The sequence below is a fragment of the Clinocottus analis genome, unplaced genomic scaffold, assembly GCF_023055335.1.
Source record: "Clinocottus analis isolate CAN_PGR_092001 unplaced genomic scaffold, fCliAna1.0.p SCAF_17, whole genome shotgun sequence".
NCBI lineage: Eukaryota > Metazoa > Chordata > Actinopteri > Perciformes > Cottidae > Clinocottus > Clinocottus analis.
In genome coordinates this window covers 12,078,081-12,099,519 of record NW_027175898.1, presented here as the reverse complement: position 1 = coordinate 12,099,519, position 21,439 = coordinate 12,078,081, and the positions used below count along the sequence as shown (strand labels likewise).

Genomic DNA, 21,439 nt, shown 5'->3' with positions numbered 1-21,439 from the left:
AAGCGGGAAGCATAATAATGCTTGAAATTCCCATCCATAGATAAAAGCATTATCAATAAAAAATGGGTCTCCAACACAGTTTTTCATCATTCAGAATAATATTGTATCAGGGATTGTGGCTTTTATTTTGAAACCGTAACGTGTTCAGGAAGTGGCATGAATTATTTTAATTAGTTTCTGGTTCCACGTCCCTTAGTTTCCTCTGGTGGCGCTGCAGCTTGAATTTACTGTACTTCACTGAGATATGCACATTTAAATGACTTTGGATCAATGCTGATACTGATTTTCAAGTTAAAATGAAAACTATAGGACCTTAACTCACATTGGGCCTCTCGTTAAAATGACCAGTGTCACCACATCCTCAAAGGAAAACAACCAGAATTTGAAATATACAAACACGATTATTGTGTAGATATTACAATAACCAGGATTCAGACTCGTCACTGAGAGGAAACTGTTCGTATGTCAATACAAAAAAATGCTTAGCGTTAAAACGTTACACATTTAATGACGTATATTAGTACTCACAACTTGATTAAATTATTAATTTAGGAGACAAATAAATATACGTACGGTGTTTGTAAGTTGTGAGCACTAACGATTTAAAAAATAATGTAATAAAAAAAAAGTCGTGGATCTACGTCAAAACAGACGGGAGACCCCGGGGTCAGCCACTTCCTACGGTTGGGCTTTTTCTTTTTTTTTGAAAGAACCGGTTGAAGCCGCTGAGCTCTCGACCAATCGGAAGTGAGTATTTTTCGCGCTGGTCGGCCCCAGAGTTTGAGTTTCCCGCAAGCTTTTGATTCGGCTTGAATGAAATCCTTCGCTTTTGCAGGATGAATACAGACATATTTCCAGTTTAACGACCAAAAGGAGACCCAACAGGTAATTACACAGAAACTGTATTTCATGCGTTGTCATCCCGAAGGATATCAACCGGCGGGAGTTTCTTGTAAATACACTTGTTCGTCCCGACCGACCATTTTAACCTGCTAACGTAAGCTAGCTAGCAAGCTAACGGCAGGGTAGTTTTACTGGGCTAGCACGGTTAGCTTCATTTTAAACGAGCTGTCATGGCGCCCACAAATTGAGTACATCAGCGAAACAACAGTACAACAATTCCAACACGCTCCTGTAATCATCCAGTTGTAAAGCGCTTTCGTTTATCTATTTAGTCACGTGTTTTTGTTTTTCTCGGGGGAGTGTACAACTGTCTTTAGCTAGCTTTTTGGGTGGCGGCTTGGACTATTTGCTGGAATGCGACGTAATGGCTGACTGTAGCCATGACAGAGATACGATTGTACGGTAGGGGGGTGGGGGGGAGGTCCTCTAATCCGTGCCTGGGGTCCGTGAGATTCCCACATCGTGGCTTCCGCTTCAGATTTTAGTCGGGGCCCCAATATGACATGATGGTGCAACGACGGAATATGGTGTTTTACGTTGTTACACCTATTAGTTAGACTAACCGTTCTGTTAACGTGAATTAGACAGCAGCCCTGCCGTTACATTACAACCACTGATCAGCAAATTAACGTCATCGTGCAACCTAAACTGCAACGTAACCTGTTAAGCTTCTGACTGAAGTGGGACTCATTCAATTCCATAGATTAAACGCACCCCTATAAGCGTTAGTCCAACTTGTCAGCTGCTTCCATTTCCGCGGCTTTTCTAACCAGTGATGTGGTGGTTACACAGCACAGCTAGCCACCCACTCATTGGGCATTCGCTGCATGCGGTGGAGCTTTGCAGACAGCCTCCTGCATTATCCATTCACTCCTCCAGAGACTGCAGCTAGTGCCCCTTTTTCCAGGAGTGAAAGCAAACTTGTCGCGGTAAGAGGTTTCCGCCCGCCCTGTGGTTTTTGTTCGTGCGCCTGGATGTAATTTAGAATAGTTTTGACTTGATCTCTTTCACATTAGTTGGGATCAACGTACGAGTCTGTGTTTTATTGAGGGGTTTGTCGTCGTTTACCAAACTGAGGTGTTGTTGCGTGCGACTTTTTGTCTTATTAAAAGCATCCAGAGCCACGCCGCTGGAACATTGCGTGACAGGTGCAGTTTTCTCTGTCGCCTCCAAGCTCAATGTCCGTGCTCCGCTGGGGCAAGTGAGTGAGTGCCATTTTGTAGAATATGTAACATTATGCTCTGAGGTTTCATATCCCAGAATACCATTTTACAAATTGCCTGAATGAAGAGCTCCAACAAATGTTCTACACGCTGTGTTTAATGTTGTCTGATTGAAACCTGTGGAGTAAGAAGTTTCTGTCCTATCCTTTTAGCTCAGTGAGCCTGGAGGGGGTTAAATGGGATGGACGTCAAAGGTAGCTCCCTGCCTTCGATGCCCGAACCAGCCAACCCGATCAGTATGAAGCAGCCACCGGAGCCCCTCAGTGTAAGGAAAGGTGGGGGGGACATGAGCAGTGACCCTGCTCTACTAATAATGGACAAAGCTGCTGCTCAGCTGGCCGCCACACTACAAGACGGTGTCCTGCAGAAGATGGCTGGCCACAGTCATAACAACCACAGCCATGAGCGGCTCAAAGACCTTACCTCCCGTGTGCTGAATGGGGACCAAGACACGCTGCCTAAGCTCTGTGCTCCAGAGCCACCAATGTTTAAGGGCACTGAAGCTCCTGCTACTAATGGCACCCATCAGCATAATTGCACTCCTCATACCGAACATGAACTGAAAGCGACGATACCCCAAGCGGTCAAGCAGCTGTTGGTTGAACCATGCTGTGCCAATGGGACCAGTTTGTCCACGGCCACCGAAGATGCGATGTCTGCACCAGAGAAAAGGCAGAACGTGAAGAAAAGGAGGGGGGGACCTCACAAACCGATTCTCGGTTCGTCTGCCATTCCTGTGGAACCACTTGACCACACCAACGCTGTAGATGTAACTGGAGCAGCTAATGAGGTTTTTGCTTCTAATCCTACTTCTAAGAAACAAAGGATCTGTATTTTTAAGCGAGAACTTTTGTATGTCTGTGGCAAATATATATAAACTGCAATAATTCTCGCTCATACTGGTTTAAAGAGTAACAAGAACCCAACAATGAGCTACAGTTATGCTGACAGATGGTATTAAGACTAAAGGACCAAATATATATTTACATTTGACTAAACAGTACTGGGCCTACAATGGACAGCTGAATACACAGTTTTCTATCCAAAATATTGCGGAGGCGGAGACCTAATGTGTTGTATGTGAATTATTGTTAGCCAATAATTGCAAGTGTAAAATACTGGTAGTGGTACATACCTGTCTGAAATACTGTGTGAGAACATAAATGATTTAAGGAAGAGGGTTTATCCTTGATTAGTTTCTAATTTTATCTATTGATTTAACTAATTCTTTTTTTTTCTCTTCTCCAGCCTGATCACATCCCACAATTGACAAAGGAGGATACAGAAAAGTCCCCTGTAATGATCAGGTTTTCTGTTGGTGATTTGGTTTGGACCAAGGTGTCAGGATACCCCTGGTGGCCTTGCATGGTGGCCACAGACCCAGAATTTAACAATCACATCAAACAAAAACAGTCAAGTGAGTAACAGTCTCTACTACCTGCATCAATTTGCCCTAAGTGATCTGTTGACGTTATGGAGTCCATGTTTTTATACCATTATTAATTTGATTGTGTTTTCTTGCTTCCTAATTCAGCAGTCAAAAGCAGGCTGGGCCCCCTTTACCATGTTCAGTATTTTGGAGACGCCCCAGAGAGAGGCTACATCTTTGAGAAGAACATGGTGTCCTTCACCGGAGAGGATCAATACCAGGAGCTTAGCCAGGGCAACAAACAGACAGCCTCTCGTGTCATCCACAAAAGGGTAATTTGGCTTCTTCTCCTACGGTCTCTGTCTGTTGAGGATGTGGTTTGCTGCTGTTTAGAAAGACTTAGCTTAGAAACCTTGACACATTGCCTGATTTTTTTTTTTTTCCATTTAATTTTCAAATATGAACAAACATCCTCATTATACATAGTCACAAACAGGAAGTACTTTTTGCTACATTTGTTACTGTAATATCAACAACAGTTGCTGTTATTGTAACCGTCACATGCTACTTATCAAGTTTGTAACTTTGCTTTTAAATATTGCCCACTGTGTAAAATCAAGTATTTGTAATTGGCATTCTCTTTGTTAGCAACATGTGTTCCCCAGTTGAACACGATGATTAAACATTATGACTGTGTTGTATCTTTTGTAATTTGTAGTAAAACCTTGCTATTTTCTCCTGATGGCATGCAGACGGCTCCCTCTGTGCCCCGTAAACTCCAAGCTCAGTGGAACATGGGCATCATTCAGGCCGAGGAGGCCTTCAGCATGTCACTGGATGAGCGCATGGTACGCTTCAGTTTTCTGTATGATGATGACGGGCCCCATCTGAACCCCTGCATCCTGGAGAAGATGAGGCCAAAACCGAGCAACGAGATGGACCAGGAAACAGAGTCTAGACTCAGCCCAGATCTCCCCTCAATGCCGGTGGGCCCTGCCGATAACCCCACAGCCGCCTCTAAGTCCCAAGACAGCACTTCAACAGGGAAAAAGACAAAAGCACCAAGAACAAAACCCGGCTTGGCACAATATCGACGAAGGGGCAAAGGCCATCTAACTAAGTTGCTGTCGAAAAAGCAAGTGAAAGACACTGTTTCTTCCAAAGAAATGCTACATCCGCAGCCAGCCTCACAGGTTTGGACACCTCGCTAAAATGTTTCATCCACTTTTGTTTGTCTTCATGCAGACTTGCAGACACGTCTTCAGAGAACCGGGAAATGAATGAAATTATCAATATTTGTCTTAAAAATTCTGAAATCAGACAAATTGCAAATCACAGGAAACATCTTTTTAGCTCAGTATAACTTTGGTACAAACACATAAATTGTAAATCTCATCATTGACCCACCCGTAACTCTTATTTTATAGTTGCTGATGTTGTGAGGAACAGGCTTCAGGTATAGACTAATATTAACCCATCATTGACTGCATATTTTACCGTTTCAATGTTAACTCAAATTAGTCACTTCAGTAGCAAATTCAAGGTATGAAAATACAACAAGCATTTTATACCGGAAACTGTTGTGGAACCCTGAAAGACTAATTTCATGATCACATTTTAGCAGCTTGAAAAAGCCTTTGCCTCTTTATTTTTTAAAGATGATGCCATTTGATACATTTGGTTGTTTTCTTTGTAGGATCCTACCACTTCTGCACCAGATCTACAAGCTGAAACAGTCATACCTCAGAGGAAAAAGAGGGTACCCAGACAGGCTCAGTCTCCCACAAAAACGGTTAGGAGAAGGAAAAAATCTGCAACGGACCCCGTGAAGAAAAGGAAATCAAAGCTGGTTTCTTCGACGGACAATATAACAGAACCAGTCTCACTTCCAGTTTCAGTTCCAGGTTGGTTGAAAGTTGAAACTCTGATTGGGTCGGTTAAATCTGAGCGTGGCTGGTATGTGTTTACCAGAGCTGCGGAGTCTGCTGCTTTAAATTGCCACATGTGGCTATAAAAGTGGTTAGGTTGTTGGGGAATTTATCACTGTGTGACCAGTATATTTAAGAATTCTCCCGCCTGGTTGTATAAAGATTGTACTTTTTTTTTGGTGTGGGAGAAAGCTTTTGAAATGAATCATTAAGATACTCACAGCATTTTGTGTTTTAACCATTAACCACTAAATCAGAACCAAATCCGTGAGTTTGACCTTTTTTAACATTGTCATTTATTTTTTAGTCAAGAGGCAGCGAAAGAATGCATCTAAACAGTCGCTAAAAGACGCTGCCGCAGACAAGGTTCAGCCGCCTAAAAAGAGACGTAAAACAAGCAAAGATGCAGAAAACCAGGTGAGGTTTCCCTCTCTCTGAGGATTTTCTTGCTGCAGATTGGCATTTTTCTTCTTTTTCCTTTTCTTCTAAACTTCAGCACTAAAACGGATTGTCAGCACTTTGTAATGAAGTGTTGATTTTTATGTTTATCTTTTCTACACACCTTTTCAGGACTCAACTTCAGAAGGAATAGTCAAAAAGCAGATAAGAAGGAAGAAAATCGACAAAGACTTAAAAAAACCCAAGAAGAGACTAACGAAGTCTAAAGCTCTCCTCACTGGTAAACCACCTTGTTAGTTTGTACTGAAAAACAACATTGCTCTTTAAAATTCACATCTGAAACCCCCGCGATTTGTTGTGTGAATCTTTTTTTGTTACGTACTTAGTTGTCTTTGTCCAAACACTTTGTCTTCACAGAAGACAAAGATGCAGAAAAACCAAAGCGTAGGAGGAAAAGGAAGCAGGATGGAGAAGCTACACCCTCTAAGGCAAAGAGAAGGCGGGTCACACCGTGTCCTGATCCCGAGGTGAGAGGCAATAACCCCAGATTAGTACGAAATGTACTGATAAACCAAAGCGCTCGGGAGCCACAAATCTTAATCTGATTAAACTTTACAGACTGGTATTGCTAAATAGTTATTATAGTTAGTTTGATTGTATTCATTTAATTTCACATGCTTTTCACCAGTGGTACTAGTGGACATTTGATTGTTCATGTTGCGTAATGTGTGAATTTAATTATAATTCTTGTGATTTAGCCTTGTCTGTTGACGTGTTTGCTGCAGGGTTCTGGAAGTGAAGGACGTCCTGATTCTCCGAGTGACAGCTTAGATGGGACAAAAAAGGGGGAACGGAAGAAAGAGTTTGTCTGCCAGGTAAGTCTTTGAGTCTCTTTATTTAAATGTTGGACATTTCTCGGAGAAAATGTCTTACCTTTTTTGTAAATGAAAACATGTCTGGACGAAGTATTTTCATATAAACACGCTGGATCACACAAATCTGCATCCCTATATAATCATTCGTGGTATATAAACACGTTTTCAGCTATATTCCAGTTAAGAATAATAATACACATTTCTATATCAATGTTTCATCTTTTGTTTTGACAACATACACTGAAATATCCTGGGTTTTGAGATCGGTATTTTATTTCCTCTACAGACGTGTGAGCAGGCCGGTGAGGACTTAGTGCCCTGTGAAGGCCAATGTTGTGGGATGTTTCACCTCCACTGTCTGGGTCTGCCATTGAAACCTGACGAGAAGCTGCTGTGTCAGGAGTGCAGCACCGGTGAGGAACTCACACTTTGTCCAGAAAACAACAATCGATCTGGGGAAAGAAACAACCTCTTGTATCTGTCTATCTCTTATTGTCTCTAAATGTTGCACTTGAAGCAGTTCAGGATATTTGATGTGGATCATGTGGTTGCAAGATTCGTTTTTGGGGTGGTATCCATATGGTTTCATTTTTGTATATATTCTTTCCAATCAATACCTGACCCTTGATAACCAATCATTACCCATCAAGAATAGTGCCTTGGTGGGCTGAGAGTTTGTTGTAGTTGTATCTGTACATTTTTCTTGATAATAGAAGTAATGTTTGTAACATTCCTTTTCTCTTTATTATTCCCTTCCTGTTTCTCCTCTCAGGAATTCACTCGTGTTTCACCTGTAAGCAGCCCGACGGCGCTGTGCGGCGCTGCCACGTCCCACATTGTGGCAAGTTTTACCACGAGGCGTGCATCCGCCTCAACCCCCTCACTGTGTTCGACAACAAGGGCTTTCGCTGCCCGCTTCACGCCTGCCTGAGCTGCCACTACGGCTGCCGCACCAAGCAGAAGTCCACAAAAGGTATAACACCAGATGTTTTTTGTTTTTTTTTGCTCAACAGCAGTATTTCACAGCAGACATGTCGTGACACTTATACTCCTCGTGATGAATGTTGTTCCAATCTGGTGTCCCGCTCGCTCTCTGTTTTGTAGGGAGGTTGATGCGTTGCCTGCGCTGCCCCGTTGCATACCACGTCGGTGACCTGTGTGTGGCTGCGGGCAGCGAGATGATCACCAATACCGCCATCATCTGCACCAACCACTTCAACGCCAAGAAGGGCTACAGCCACCACAGTCACGTCAACGTCAGCTGGTGCTTCGTCTGCTCCAAAGGTTCGCCACCTCATTTTATCACCAAAGAGGGCAGTTATAATATCATGTATCAAAATGTGACCCTTTAATAAGCAATTTCAGGATGCTTTTTTTTGTTAAAACAAATTTCAGCTGTTAAATTACTTAATCATTAAAGTTTTAAACAAAACTTTCTTTAAACACTAAAACTGTCATGGGGTTACCTGCTGGCAGTTATAAGTAAAAAAGAGAAATAAAAGGATTAAAATAAAACATTTAAAATCTGGCTTTATTGACAACGTTTAACAACAGAGGGTGCTTTTGGAAAGTCAAGGCTGGGGGACTTGAATATTTTATAAAAACTTACATACAATTGGAAAAACATAGAGAAATCCGGCTTGTATGTCCAGGCCCGTCGTCACAGGGTTTCCCTCGGGATCTTGTTCAGCTGAGGTGATTTACCACACAGATGCTGACTCAGCTTGGTTCGTGATCAGTTTTTGTTGTTACATGACAGCAAAAGTAGACGCACTTATTAAGTTTATAACAGTTTGCTGTGTTAAACTATTTAATTTATGAATGTTTATAAAACAAACCTGATTCATTTATTTAGTTTTTTTGTTGTATTTTTTATCACAGGCGAAGTGACTGAAGACTACTTTAATATGATGTAATAGCTCAATAGAGAATAGGGCAATAAAGTGTGGGCCAAGTCTGATATTTAGTATCAACAGTTATGGAAAATCAGAGGAAAAGCTGAACTCAAGAGTTTGTCATGCAAGAGTTAAAGTCCCAGTGAAACGAAAGAAAGAGCGTCTCTGCTGTACTATGACATTCCCCAGTGAAACAGAATATTTGAGTAGTCTATAAGTACAAGACGATTTAAATAAAAGCCTTTGCATCTGTTTAGACTCCGAAAAAGTGAATCTACAGAGGACTACGTTGTGCATTATCATTGCCAATAGTTATTAAATTATATAATTATTATGTGCAAAGTATGACTCGGGATGTGATCTAAAACAGTTAAAAATATAATTCAAAACCCTGTGTGAAGGCCTCTGAGCCATTGGTACCAGTCCGCCCGCTTTATCCTCTCAGCCTCACAACTAAAACACTCAGTGTGTGTGTGTGTGTGTGTGTGTGTGTGTGTGTGTGTGTGTGTGTGTGTGTGTGTGTGTGTGTGTGTGTGTGTGTGTGTGTGTGTGTGTGTGTGTGTGTGTGTGTGTGTGTGTGTGTGTGTGTGTGGATTAATGAGTGGGTATGTACGTGGCAGTGTTTTCTTTCTGCTTGTCAGAGTTTTATTGTGCTTGGTTTTATGACCCTTGCTCAGATGACTCAACTGTAAATTAGAGCTCTCTCAGCAGCTTTGATGCTTCTGACTCGTACCTAAACGTTTGCACTGTTCTTGTGTTGCAGGAGGGCAGCTGCTGTGCTGCGAGTCCTGTCCCGCCGCTTTTCACCCCGACTGCTTGAACATCGTTATGCCTGATGGGAGCTGGTTCTGCAACGACTGCCGGGCCGGAAAGAAACCCAAATACAGAGACATCATATGGGTAAAACTGGGAACATACAGGTCAGAGAAACAGATCCCTGATTCGGTACTGTGTTGTTGTTCTCCATTGTGACCATGACTCACACCTCCCTTTTCTATCCGCCTCAGATGGTGGCCTGCAGAGATCCAACACCCCAGAAACATCCCCACCAACATCCAGCATCTTCGCCACGAGATCGGAGAGTTCCCGGTCTTCTTCTTTGGCTCCAAAGACTATTTCTGGACTCACCAGGGCCGAGTGTTTCCATACATGGAGGGAGACCGGGGCAGCAAGCACCAGAGGACCGGCATAGGAAAAGTCTTCAAGAACGGTGAAGATCTAGACTACCTCATTAAAAAAAATATCCTATTTCATTCTATTTCTGTAATCAATTGCTTAGTCTTAAAAATGCATGAAAGGAGTTCCTTCGTTTTATTTTTTACAGTTTACGTTTGTGTTCACTTACAGGGACATTTTTTAATCAAATTTGATATTGTATACAAGATGTCAAAAAGAAGATTAAAACAATCTAGAAAAGCAAACATGTTGCAGTTGAAATGTTTTCAGATTTGGTGGAGTTTTGAAGTTGCACTTGTTACATTACAGCAATGACTGTTAAGCATCATGTAAAGCTGAATGTTTCCGGAGATGAAATGTATTGAGCCTCTATGTTGTCTTGTTTCTGAAGCTCTGCTGGAGGCTGAAGCTCGATTCAAGGAGATAAAAATCAAACGAGAGGCCAAGGAAGCACAAGAGAACAGCCGAAAGCCTCCCCCGTATAAATTTATCAAGGTGTGAAATCTAAAAGTTTGAATCTTTGCTTTTGTCTCTTTTTGTTTGAATACATTTTTTATGTGATGAACCCAAATATTGGGGTCATACATGTGAAGAGTTTACTCTAAAATTATACCCTCCAGAACAGATGAAACTTATCCTCGGTAACTGTTTTTTGTCTGCTTTCAGGTGAACAAACCCTTCGGTAGAGTTCAGGTCTACACCGCGGATGTTTCCGAGATCCCCAAGTGTAACTGTAAGCCGGCAGACGAGAGGCCGTGCGGGTTCGAGTCCGAGTGTCTGAACCGCATGCTGCAGTACGAGTGCCACCCTCAGGTGTGTCCCAGCGGGGAGCGCTGCTGTAACCAGGACTTCACCAAGCGCCTCTACCCGGAGACCAAGATCATCAAGACGCCTGGCAAAGGCTGGGGCCTGATCTCTCTCCGGGACATCAAGAAGGTGAGGCGAGGGGCCGTCCTGCTTCAAAACCGTCTTTTCAGCCGCAGCAGCCGGTCTGGTGCAAATGTGTGAACTGTCGGGGAAAGATTCATCCCATGCGGCTTTTTGGATTTTTAAAAAATTTGTTCTAAAAAGAATTCACCATTTATAGTCAGTTAAGTCAGTTGTGTCTTCGTGGAAATTAAAGTTCATCTTCAATATACATTTTTTTTAAATATAATTAAAGGGAAGATTATCAAATGTTAATTTCATGATAATAATTACCTGATTATCAAATTCCTTCGTGGCTGGGAAAAATATTTCTGGTGCCTAATTTTAATTGAATTTCATTTCTTTGGGTGGCATTTTCATCTTTGTTTGAGAGATGGTGGTTTAGAAATTAAAGCTCATCTACCCAGAGTTCAATAATTTACAAAACAAAAGTTGATCAGGCTCACATACACTATATATTTCAGTTTAGATTTAAATTTTGTACTTAAGGGTATTTTTCCCAATCAGTGTCACAAAAGCCAAAATAAATCCCCTTTTTGATTATTATTAATGTCAACCAATAAAACTTTAAAAGGCGCTGTAGTAACAATACTGCGAACATTTCTTATATCAACACGTTGCCGGTCTGGTTTCTCAAACAGGGCGAGTTTGTAAACGAGTACATCGGAGAGCTGATCGACGAGGAGGAGTGCAGGGCGAGGATCAAGTACGCCCACGAGAACAACATCACTGACTTTTACATGCTCACCATCGACAAGGTTAGTGACCAAACCAACAGTGAAGTGCTTTAGTTGTTGCTCTGCAGTGTATCGGTGTGCTGTTTACTATCAGCACTGCCATTTCTACTGGGAGCTAGATGAACAGACTGGTATTGCATTGGGAATGTTGCATGACAAGCAACTGTAGCATTACAGGAGTCAATACTACAAATACATCTGTTTAAAGCTAAATATATAAATAACATAATAAAGTTGTGTAATGTTGTACAAGAAATTAAACTACAAATTGTAAAAGCTATAGATTAACTCGGAGGCACTTACTCTCTGTGGTTTGAAGGACCGGATCATTGACGCCGGTCCGAAGGGGAACTACTCTCGCTTCATGAACCACAGCTGTCAGCCCAACTGTGAGACGCAGAAGTGGACGGTAAACGGCGACACGCGGGTCGGGTTGTTCGCCGTCTGTGACGTCCCAGAGGGTGAGGACGAGTTAGAAATGAGACTGACTTCGTCCACGCATTGCTTTCACAATCCAATCATTGACTAAATATATATATATATATATATATATATATACATATGTTGTTTTTGTATTCCAGGCACGGAGCTGACCTTTAATTACAACCTCGACTGCCTCGGGAACGAGAAGACCGTCTGTCGTTGCGGTGCTCCCAACTGCAGCGGTTTTCTTGGAGATCGACCCAAGGTTAGCTTAACAATCAGAGCTGTAGGTTCATTATTAGATTCAAGCTGTGTTTTGGGGATGTTATTAAAAATGATTTGTTTGCAAATTCCGGGTTTATTTAGTTGGCAGTATGTTTATGGGATCAGAGAGCATGTCCAGGTTTTTCTGGAGCAGTTTGAAAGACTTGAGTTGGGTGCTTTGAGGCAAGTTTAGAGACGTTCAAAAGTTAATTGCAACCTCCTCATAGAGAAACTGGTGTGTCGGGAAGTTTACATGCAGCAAATCAGGCTTTATTCACTGCCATTTGCACAGCCAAATTAATTTATGCTCCACAAGAAAAACAAAAGAGAAGCCATCTTTTTAGTATTTTCTTTTTACTAGTTTTGAGTGATCAATTTTCTTTCTTGCGTTTAGAAGATGAGCTTTACCCTCCCTCCCCTGAGATGAAGCAAAAACGTTGATCAAATTTATCCCAACCTTGCATCTCCTCTGCAGAACTCGAATGGCCCGACAACCGAGCCCAAAGCCAAGCGGTTGAAGAGAAAGTATAAAAGGAGGAAAACCGAAGGGAAGAAGAAGTCCGATGACGACTGTTTCCGCTGCGGAGACGGAGGGCAGCTGGTGCTCTGTGGCAAGAAGACCTGCACCAAAACATATCACCTGACCTGCCTGAACCTCACCAAGAGACCCTTCGGTAAGAAACAACTAATGTACACTTTAGCAGAATCACAGATATTCACCCAACTCACCCGGAAGGAAAGCTGCGTGTTCTTGTGTTCATTTATTTTTGTCTGCCTCCGTGTATGTAAAAGCATCCTGATGTTCCCCTGAAAGGTGAAATAAAAATGCAACTTTCTGTTATTGTAGATTTTCTTTGATTGATTATCGATATGTCAAACCCAGTCATGTGGCTGACATAATGCACAAGCACAATTTTAAAATAAATTGTTTTCATTTATTTTCTACATACCTTGTTGTTGTTGCAACATTTATTCATTAGAATTAGAAGCAGCTATTTGATTACCTTTTTTTTTAATAAATACATTTTTGATTGTAAACTCATAAAATCACAGGCTTTTGAATTTTTAAAAAAAAATTGTGCACCCTGCTGCTCACGGAGTTAACTACTTTATGTTAAGTGTGTTTATATTCACGCAAGGTTCAGGAGCATAACTTTTAGTTAAAATCTTTTTAGAAATTCTGTTTACAGAGCTTTCTTTCCGTCTTTGTCCAGCGTTTTGAGTTTATTCGATTCATTACGACGTGTTCTAAACTTGCTCGCCCTCGCTCCCCGCAGGCCGCTGGGACTGCCCCTGGCACCACTGTGACGTCTGCGGGAAAAACTCAGAAGCCTTCTGCCAGCTCTGCCCCAACTCCTTCTGCAAGGCTCACCAGGAGGGGGCTCTGCGCTCCTGGCCCCCCACGGGACAGCTGTGCTGCCAGGAGCACGAGGAGCTGGAGGGACCGAACCACCAAGATCAAGGCGCCAACGCTCAGGCGATCGTGACCGCGAAGACCCCCGCCGTCGCCACTGCTGCCGTCGGCAGCCGTCCACCCAAAGTCTCCAGGAAGGCGGACGGAGTCAAGGTGAAAACAAAACGCTCTAAGAGGAAAGCGGCAGAGGCCTAAAAGTGACCTTTGACCCCTTCCCAATCCTCTGTAAGCAAAAGACCAAACTAGACTCTTTGACGCCTGCTTCCACGTTCATGAACAAACCCCTACATAATGTCTCCCAAGATCACAACAATCAAGGCACTGTACATCTCCGTCATCAGGGAAAGCCGCTTATCTCTCGTATGCTCGGCAGCAGCCTTCGGCTCGCCGCTCAAACCATTTAAAAAAAAAATTTTTACATAAACTTTTTATTATTTTCCTTGTCTGCACTGAAGCACAAAGCAGCAGCAGGTCAGGAAACTTTGACTTCTGGATTTCTACTCTCATTCTTCCACCAAACAAAATGCCCCGTTTATTATTATTTTAGTTTTAAAAGATTTCTAGGTTAACAAAAGCAACCAGTTGATGTTGCCAAAAATAACCAGTGATAAAACTGAGCAGCAGCGTCACTCAACAAACTATCTTTAGACGGCAGAGTTTTATAGCTATATCTATATATGTGTATATCAAAGACAAAAATATGATTACTGGAATAGTGAGACATCAAACAGGTTGCCAAATGTTTTTATTTTTATATATATATATATATATATACATATGTATATGTGTCAGATTTAATATCGAAACACCAAGACACTATGGATAGGCCTCTGTTTTGTAGTCGGAGGTAACATTTAGCTCTAGACGTTCGTTTGCTGTTTTCCAACCTGTTTTGTTTCAGCTCAGTTTATTTAGATTCAAATTATTTCTATCTTCTTTTTTTTTTTTTACTATTTTATTTGGGTGTCTGGTTGTTGACCACAAACTGTAATTGACCCGCCTGTCCAGAGAACGGGGGCCGCTCTTAAACCTGTGTCTGACATAAAAACACTACTGGGAGGGTTGTCGGTCTTTGGTGCTCAACCAGACAAATGAAGGAACACGCGCCATTGTAACTTTTTTTTGTTTTTTTTTGAGTCCTGGCCTTTTTTATTGAAGTATCAGAAGTCTGAGGGACAAAGATTTATAGACATACACATCATTAGGATTCACATTTTGAAGGAACAGGCTTTTTTTTTTAAATTGATGGTAAAAATCATTGAGTGATTAAAAGACAGACATCTTTTTAATTCTCAGGAGGGTTTTGGTCTCAAACTGCATCCTCGTTGTTGATGACTACTTTAACTCAGGCTAACAGCCCACTGGCTAACATCTGATAGCGTTTTTCATATTGGTACTTGACATGAAGCATCACAAAGAGGGTCAAGAAAACAGTGCGGTGGTACATTTTAGTCTGACTAACTTTTCCCATGAGGTGATCGTGTTGAGCTCCAGCTGCACTTAAAGCTGCGCTGTACTTAATGTGTCACGCTTATGCTGCTTTTGGAGTTACCATAGTTGGCAGTACTCGATGGATACCATTTGCATTGTCCACCATCCATGTCAAAGTACAAATAAGTTCACCAGACTGGAGCTAGAAACTAAGTCTTAAATGTCGTCATATGGCCACTGTACTAGGAGCTTTAAAACAATTTCCAGTGCATGTTGGTTAAGTAAAACATTTTTAAAAAACTCAAAAGCTCTCCCTCTTTTCTTTGCATTGACCATTTGAGGATACCAGATTAAACTGATCATTTGTCTCAAATGTCATATTTAAGTCTACGTTAAGCAAACGGACCATTTAGAATTTATGTCGTCCGTGAGTTTTTCTTTTAGGAGTTCGGTTATTGATTTTTCCAGCAGCACAGAGGCTACAGACGGTTCTGGCACTGTTACGTTTTCATATCGTAACATTCATTTTAAAAAAAAAATGGGACTGTTTTTATTTTAGAATCTGAATCACTCCAAACAGGCAGCCATTTTTATGTTAAAGCCACTACCTGTGCTTTTTTCTTTTTTCTAAATCGTATCCAAAAACCTGCATTTGAGTTGTATAGACACATGGGAGCCCATTTTTTTTTCCCATAACTGCACCTTTTTTGTGTGTTTTCCCGCAGGGTGTGTGAATGGGACATGTCCAGAGGTGCAGCGAGTCTCGTACAAGTGTTTTTTTTTCCGACTTTGTATGTATCCTAACCGTGACTTGTGTTGAGTGAATGTAGTCCAGTTATTTTTGTAAGCACTGTAATTCCCTGTAGAGCTGAAGTGTAAACATGTGAGTAGGGGTTTCATTCTGTAACTACTGTCATAGTAAAACCAGAGACTAATATGTACATAATGTATAAGTGGTAATAGTGATGCATCTATTGTAAATATCATACAATTTCTCTGATGTATGTTTTCTATTTTTTTCTTTTTTTTTCTTGATGCAGTGCTGAAACACTTTTCTGCAGGATCTCACATCTGTTGAATCGTGCAATAAAAAGTGAACGAACATGCATTGACTGTTTGCTTTAATATCAAAGAATCTGAATCGTTAATTGGCCAAATACATTGTACATACAAGGAATTTGTTTAGGTGAAGGTGCATAACAATAAATATAAACAGACATAGGATTAAAAAAAGTGTGAAAGTAGATACACTATAATCTTTAGTCTGCTTTAACTCATCAAACCCGACACTCAGGAATGATCAGCCTCACACGACTGAATAGAAATTATGATAAATGTATGAAGTGTATCGTCTCTTCGGCTCTCTGACTTTAATTGTGTCCGTAATGAAAGTTAGTGAAGATAAATAACAGATCAAGAAAAGACAATTATTTCTAATAACTTAAAGTGGTTTGTGGCCCTTTTTCTCTTTACACCTACATTTAACATATCTTAACCAGATGGTGAATCGGAAAACAAATCACATGTAAAAGTTGAGTGTAATCTGTGATACGTCGTCACTCTGGTATGAAACTCCAGTGATCTGCAGGGTCCAATCAAATAACGACTGAACCATAAGGGGGCGTGTCGAGCGTTAAAATACTTCCTGGAAGGCTGCTCTCGTGCGTCCCTGCTCGCGGCTCCTCGGAGATCGAGGGTTGAGGAAACGACAAATACGAGACTTGGGATATAACGAATAAGGAAACAGGACCCAGACCCCTAGTGGAAGGGAGGGATCGTCAAAAAAGAAGGCTTCTCATTGGTCCGTTGTCATCCGTCAATCTCCTTTAACATGCTAGTGGCAGAGTTCTTGCTAGTTGTAAACATTAGCATGCTTAAGTAACGCAACTTTGTCACAGATTTCGCGTTCAGATATGACATGAAAGAGGACACACAGTCGGAAAGGTGCGGGTAGTTAGCCGGACGTTAATGGTGAGTAAATTAAGATAGCACATGCGAATGTCTTAATGTGTTAAGATACATGAAAGTCAACCGTTTTTACGTAATCTCTTAAATGAAGCAGGGCTTCAGGCAACTTCATGAACTGACTACAATGATTTTAATCTTTAGAAGTAACTTAAAACCTCCTTAACTTACTGTGTCATTAAGTGTTTAGTTTATCACATTGTATAGGTTAATTTTCTGTTTTGCGAATTCAAGTCAAAAATCAGGTTGTTAAAATTGGACTGGTGATATTTACACAGCGAAAATAAAAATCAGTAACCTATCAGCCAATACATAAGCTGCCTATCGACTCATATTCTACTGGAGGACAACACTTTGAGACTACATTTCAGCAGTGGCTCAACAAAGCAGACAAATGGGTTGGGACATGTAGTTTTAGTTGTAGTTTACCCAGCTGCTCCACACACCTCGGCCCAACTCCATACCAGGTAAATAAGTATAAGAACATCGGCTGAAATGAGTGACTGCTTCCATGTTGAGAAAACGGGTTAATAATTCATCCTTTTTTTTTTCCCTGCAGCCTGTTTGCGCCTATACTCCAGTCATGGTGGGGTTTTTCCAGAGGACATTAAGACTGAGGACAGCTCTCAGACATCTGAGCCCCCACAGCACCTTCTCATCAACGGCCACAGCAGGACGTCCACCCGGATCTTCTCTTCCCACCTCCTCATGGCACGCTGGAGTCTGCTGTCGAAAGCTGCACTCTGGGGCAGGCGGGTCGGACCCCGCTGCGGCCCCGGACAGACGGCCCTTCTCCAGAATAACTCAGGAAGATTTAGCCTTCTTCAGGAAGACCCTACCAGGCAGAGCCATCACTGACCCTGACCTGCTGGAGTCCAGCAATGTGGATTGGCTCAAGTCAGTGAGAGGTAATGACGAGAAAAGTCGTTCGGCTCATTCCACTTCAAGGTAGAAATTACACCATTTCCCAGATAATGTCTTTTAGTTCTCATGTCTTTGTTCGTACATCTTCGGCAGGTTCCAGTGAAGTGTTGCTGAGACCTCAAACAACAGAGGAAGTTTCTCAAATTCTCAAGTAAAAAGCAAATAGTGGATGGAATGAAAAATACACAAGCGAGGGGTGTGTAAGGTGGTTTAAATTGTTGTTGTTCCCATCCTGTAGGTATTGTAACGGTCGTAATCTGGCGTTGAACACTCAAGGAGGTAACACTGGGCTGGTAGGAGGCAGCGTGCCTGTTTATGATGAGATCATCCTCTCCACTGCCCTTATGAACAACATCCTTACTTTTGATAGTATCTCTGGTAAGTCTTAAAATGTGTTCAATGTTTGCTTATGTACTTGCAGCATATTACACTAATCTTTACGCATCATTTCCTCCATCTGCCAGGCATTCTGACCTGTCAGGCAGGTTGTGTCTTGGAGAACTTGTCCATGTACCTTGAGGAGAGAGACTACATCATGCCACTTGATCTGGGGGCAAAAGGCAGTTGCCACATTGGGGGAAACGTGGCAACGAATGCAGGTGGACTCCGGCTGCTGCGATATGGTTCCTTACACGGGACTGTGCTGGGTCTGGAGGTGGTGAGTGGAATAAAGAAAGGAGGAACTTTGATGTTGCTCAACAACAAGTATTATATTGAACAATATAAAGGATGTGCACTAATGTTTGTTTGCATATGTATGTGGCATGTACAGGTGTTGGCAGATGGGCGAGTGCTGGATTGCTTGGCCACGCTGCGTAAAGATAACACAGGATACGACCTCAAGCAGCTCTTTATCGGGTCGGAGGGCACACTGGGGGTCATCACTGCAGTGTCCATCCTTTGTCCACGGAAACCCAAATCTGTTAATGTGGTTTTTCTGGGTACGATTTTCTCGATACTTCTCTCTTTTACAACCGCTCAAACTGCATTACAGCTGCATACAGAACGTGAGGGGAATTGTGCCTCAGTCCAGTTGATGAATGTCAAGTTTTGTTCTCTTTCATTCTCGTTAGGCTGTGAGACCTTTGAGCAGCTCCTGGAGACATTTCAGCTCTGCAGAGGCATGCTGGGAGAAATTCTGTCAGCCTACGAATTCCTGGACAGTGAATGTATGAGGTTGCTGAATATGCACCTGAAACTACCCAATCCCATCTCTGGTAGTCCAACACACACACACACACACACACACACACACACACACACACACACACACACACACACACACATGCAAACACTTAGTGCATAAAGCGGTGAACCACACCCCCCCACGCTAAACTCTTTCCTCCATCTCGCAGCTTGTCCATTCTACGTTGTCATAGAAACATCTGGATCTGACCCAACGCATGACGGGGAGAAACTCCACAATTTCCTAGAGGAGGCGATGAACTCATCATTGGTCACCGATGGGACTGTGGCAACTGAAGACTCCAAAATAAAGGTCTTGTTTCAAAATTATTTTCAGAATAAGATTGTTTACATCCTCCAACAAATCCCATGGTGCTTTTAAGCAGCTCAATGCTCCTAAATTGCTAAACATGGGTTGAATGCAGAGACCAAATTGCAGATATATATGTATTTAATATGACAAATAAAGTATTACAAATAGTTCTGTCGCCAAATTTGGATAAAGCGTATTCCTTTGTGCTTTGAGGCTCCATTGCTTTCCAATATCTATTAAGAAAAAAACCTAAATGAGCCACATTGTTGCATTAAGTGACATGCTCCTTTATTACTATGGTTATTTTTGAGTCAATCCCACATCCACCATGATGCTGCTTTTAAGACATGCTAAAGCAAAAACCCTGCAGGTGAAAATAGTCCCCAACAAATACAATATTTTGGGAGAAAATGAAAACCTTTTTATGAACAGAATGTCTCACGTTTAGCCTTAACTGTGTTTATAATCCTGGTTTAGATGATAATAATCTTGTAATCTACCTTTCCACTTCGACCTTTCCAGGCTCTGTGGTCGTTTCGTGAACGTGTCACAGAGGCGCTAACTCACGAAGGCTTCACTTACAAGTATGATATCTCACTTCCGGTGGAGCGGATCTACCAGCTGGTGACGGACATGAGGGAGCACCTCGGGGACCGAGCCAAGAGTGTGGTGGGATACGGACACGTTGGTAAGACCAGAAGACGGAAAGACATGAAACAATCATTTATATGTATAATAGAGAAATAATAGCCTGCTAGCATGTGATATGATCTATTTCATTACAATACATACAATGGCTTGATCTCCATTCTGAAATACTAAGTAATTGTGGTATATAGGTGGTCTACAAATCGTTCTCACTTACGCCTTTCCATCCCGACTTTTAGGAGATGGAAACCTGCACTTGAACATCACCTCTCCTGTCAAAGATCCCGCTCTTCTCGCTGCCATCGAGCCCTTTGTCTACGAGTGGACGGCCAGCTGTCACGGCAGCATCAGTGCAGAGCACGGACTGGGCCTGAAGAAGAGGAACTACATCTACTACAGCAAACCCAGTCAGGCTGTAACGCTGATGGGTAATATCAAGGCCATGCTGGACCCTAAGGGCATCCTCAACCCATACAAGACTCTACCAGATGACCTGAAATGAACCAAAACTCCCGCAGGGCCTCAACCGTATTGCCACATGTTTGTTTATGGCGGCTCCTGCTCTGTCCTATGAAACATTTTTCACACATTTCGGGCCGAGCGGCAGGTTTTGCAAGTTACAGCTAAACATTATCATCTACCTCTGCTGTTTCCACTGACTGGTAGCTTTAGGCCATGTACTACTTATTCCATAGAGCACTTGCTGGAAGAAAGACCAGCAGTGCACCTTAACACCCATCATGATCAAAGTTGTGTGAATTACGAATGTACATATAAACTATTTAAATATATACTTGAAAAATTGTGACCCGTAAATTGTATTCGTACAAATACACTCCTACTGTTAATACTCGTCAAAATAGGATGATCAAAATAATAGAAACACCTGTCAGTACAATACAATACAGTTGAATCAATGCCTCTAAAAATTCAAGAAAAACTGAACATAACCTTCAAGAAGGTCTGATTTATTGCAGGACTGTTGTATTAGACTGCATTAGTCTGAGCCAGCTGGACCGAACAACTGCCATTGATTGTACATATTTTCTAAAATCACAACACAGGCTGAGTAAGACAACTGTTCTATCACATAAAAAAAAATACCTTCTTTTTTTTGCATATGTGAACAAATGGATTTGTAACCACACACCGAGTCAACTTGCTCTGTTATGAATCTTTAATAAAACAGTTTCCAAATGATTGTTTTTTTGTTATTCAGGCCACTTGTGCAGTGTGGCATGATGGGAGAAAAGGAGTTAATTGAAGCCTGTTTCGCTGCAGAAAACAGCTTCACCTCCAATATAAAAATATCGGTTCTACCACAAACAAGTCTTCCTTCATCCTTTCTGGTTGCACAGGTGTGTGTGTGTGATCATGTATGTTATATTTATCCTTTCCTTTTGTTAGTTCATGACACTTTTGCTCTTTCTCAACCAATAA

The 21,439-nt window shown here is 41.8% G+C and overlaps 2 protein-coding genes across 7 annotated transcripts; both read left to right on the top strand.

The window, feature by feature from the left end:
• The first annotated feature begins 718 nt into the window (after window positions 1-718).
• nsd2 (nuclear receptor binding SET domain protein 2) lies at window positions 719-16,068 on the top strand. 4 transcript variants are annotated; one of them, XM_068580771.1, is made up of 23 exons: window positions 719-747; window positions 836-885; window positions 2,279-2,916; window positions 3,375-3,543; window positions 3,661-3,827; window positions 4,248-4,688; window positions 5,192-5,399; window positions 5,731-5,840; window positions 5,994-6,102; window positions 6,240-6,349; window positions 6,608-6,697; window positions 6,984-7,110; window positions 7,470-7,670; window positions 7,802-7,981; window positions 9,356-9,512; window positions 9,600-9,802; window positions 10,160-10,263; window positions 10,435-10,704; window positions 11,337-11,453; window positions 11,752-11,893; window positions 12,014-12,120; window positions 12,595-12,793; window positions 13,397-16,068. In XM_068580771.1, exons 3-23 carry the CDS (start codon window positions 2,308-2,310, stop codon window positions 13,726-13,728), a joined length of 4,152 nt encoding a protein of 1,383 aa, XP_068436872.1. In that variant the 5' UTR covers window positions 719-747; window positions 836-885; window positions 2,279-2,307; the 3' UTR covers window positions 13,729-16,068. The 4 variants fall into 4 exon arrangements, with proteins under 4 accessions (XP_068436872.1, XP_068436874.1, XP_068436873.1 ...); XM_068580773.1 differs by lacking the exon at window positions 719-747 and having other exon boundaries at window positions 748-885; window positions 13,397-13,686; window positions 15,690-16,068; XM_068580772.1 differs by lacking the exon at window positions 719-747 and having other exon boundaries at window positions 748-885; window positions 3,664-3,827.
• Window positions 16,069-16,639: 571 nt separating this feature from the next.
• Window positions 16,640-21,218, top strand: d2hgdh (D-2-hydroxyglutarate dehydrogenase). Of its 3 annotated transcripts, XM_068580395.1 has the most exons (11): window positions 16,640-16,765; window positions 16,863-16,935; window positions 17,489-17,837; window positions 17,947-18,004; window positions 18,092-18,231; window positions 18,318-18,511; window positions 18,626-18,794; window positions 18,927-19,070; window positions 19,209-19,351; window positions 19,874-20,039; window positions 20,239-21,197. In XM_068580395.1, exons 2-11 carry the CDS (start codon window positions 16,933-16,935, stop codon window positions 20,499-20,501), a joined length of 1,629 nt encoding a protein of 542 aa, XP_068436496.1. In that variant the 5' UTR covers window positions 16,640-16,765; window positions 16,863-16,932; the 3' UTR covers window positions 20,502-21,197. The 3 variants fall into 3 exon arrangements, with proteins under 3 accessions (XP_068436496.1, XP_068436495.1, XP_068436497.1); XM_068580394.1 differs by having other exon boundaries at window positions 16,640-16,935; XM_068580396.1 differs by lacking the exons at window positions 16,640-16,765; window positions 16,863-16,935 and adding an exon at window positions 17,229-17,396 and having other exon boundaries at window positions 20,239-21,218.
• Window positions 21,219-21,439: the final 221 nt, after the last annotated feature.

What these genes read in the sequence shown, in the direction of transcription:
- nsd2 (XM_068580771.1), top strand. Translation starts at nt 2,308, where the DNA reads ATGGACGTCAAAGGTAGCTCCCTGCCTTCGATGCCCGAACCAGCCAAC. An exon ending in GTCTAAAGCTCTCCTCACTG is followed by an intron (nt 6,103 to 6,239) that starts GTAAACCACCTT and finishes TTGTCTTCACAG; the next exon opens with AAGACAAAGATGCAGAAAAA. An exon ending in CGTCTGTGACGTCCCAGAGG is followed by an intron (nt 11,894 to 12,013) that starts GTGAGGACGAGT and finishes TTTGTATTCCAG; the next exon opens with GCACGGAGCTGACCTTTAAT.
- d2hgdh (XM_068580395.1), top strand. An exon ending in ACTACCCAATCCCATCTCTG is followed by an intron (nt 19,071 to 19,208) that starts GTAGTCCAACAC and finishes TCCATCTCGCAG; the next exon opens with CTTGTCCATTCTACGTTGTC. An exon ending in CTGAAGACTCCAAAATAAAG is followed by an intron (nt 19,352 to 19,873) that starts GTCTTGTTTCAA and finishes CGACCTTTCCAG; the next exon opens with GCTCTGTGGTCGTTTCGTGA.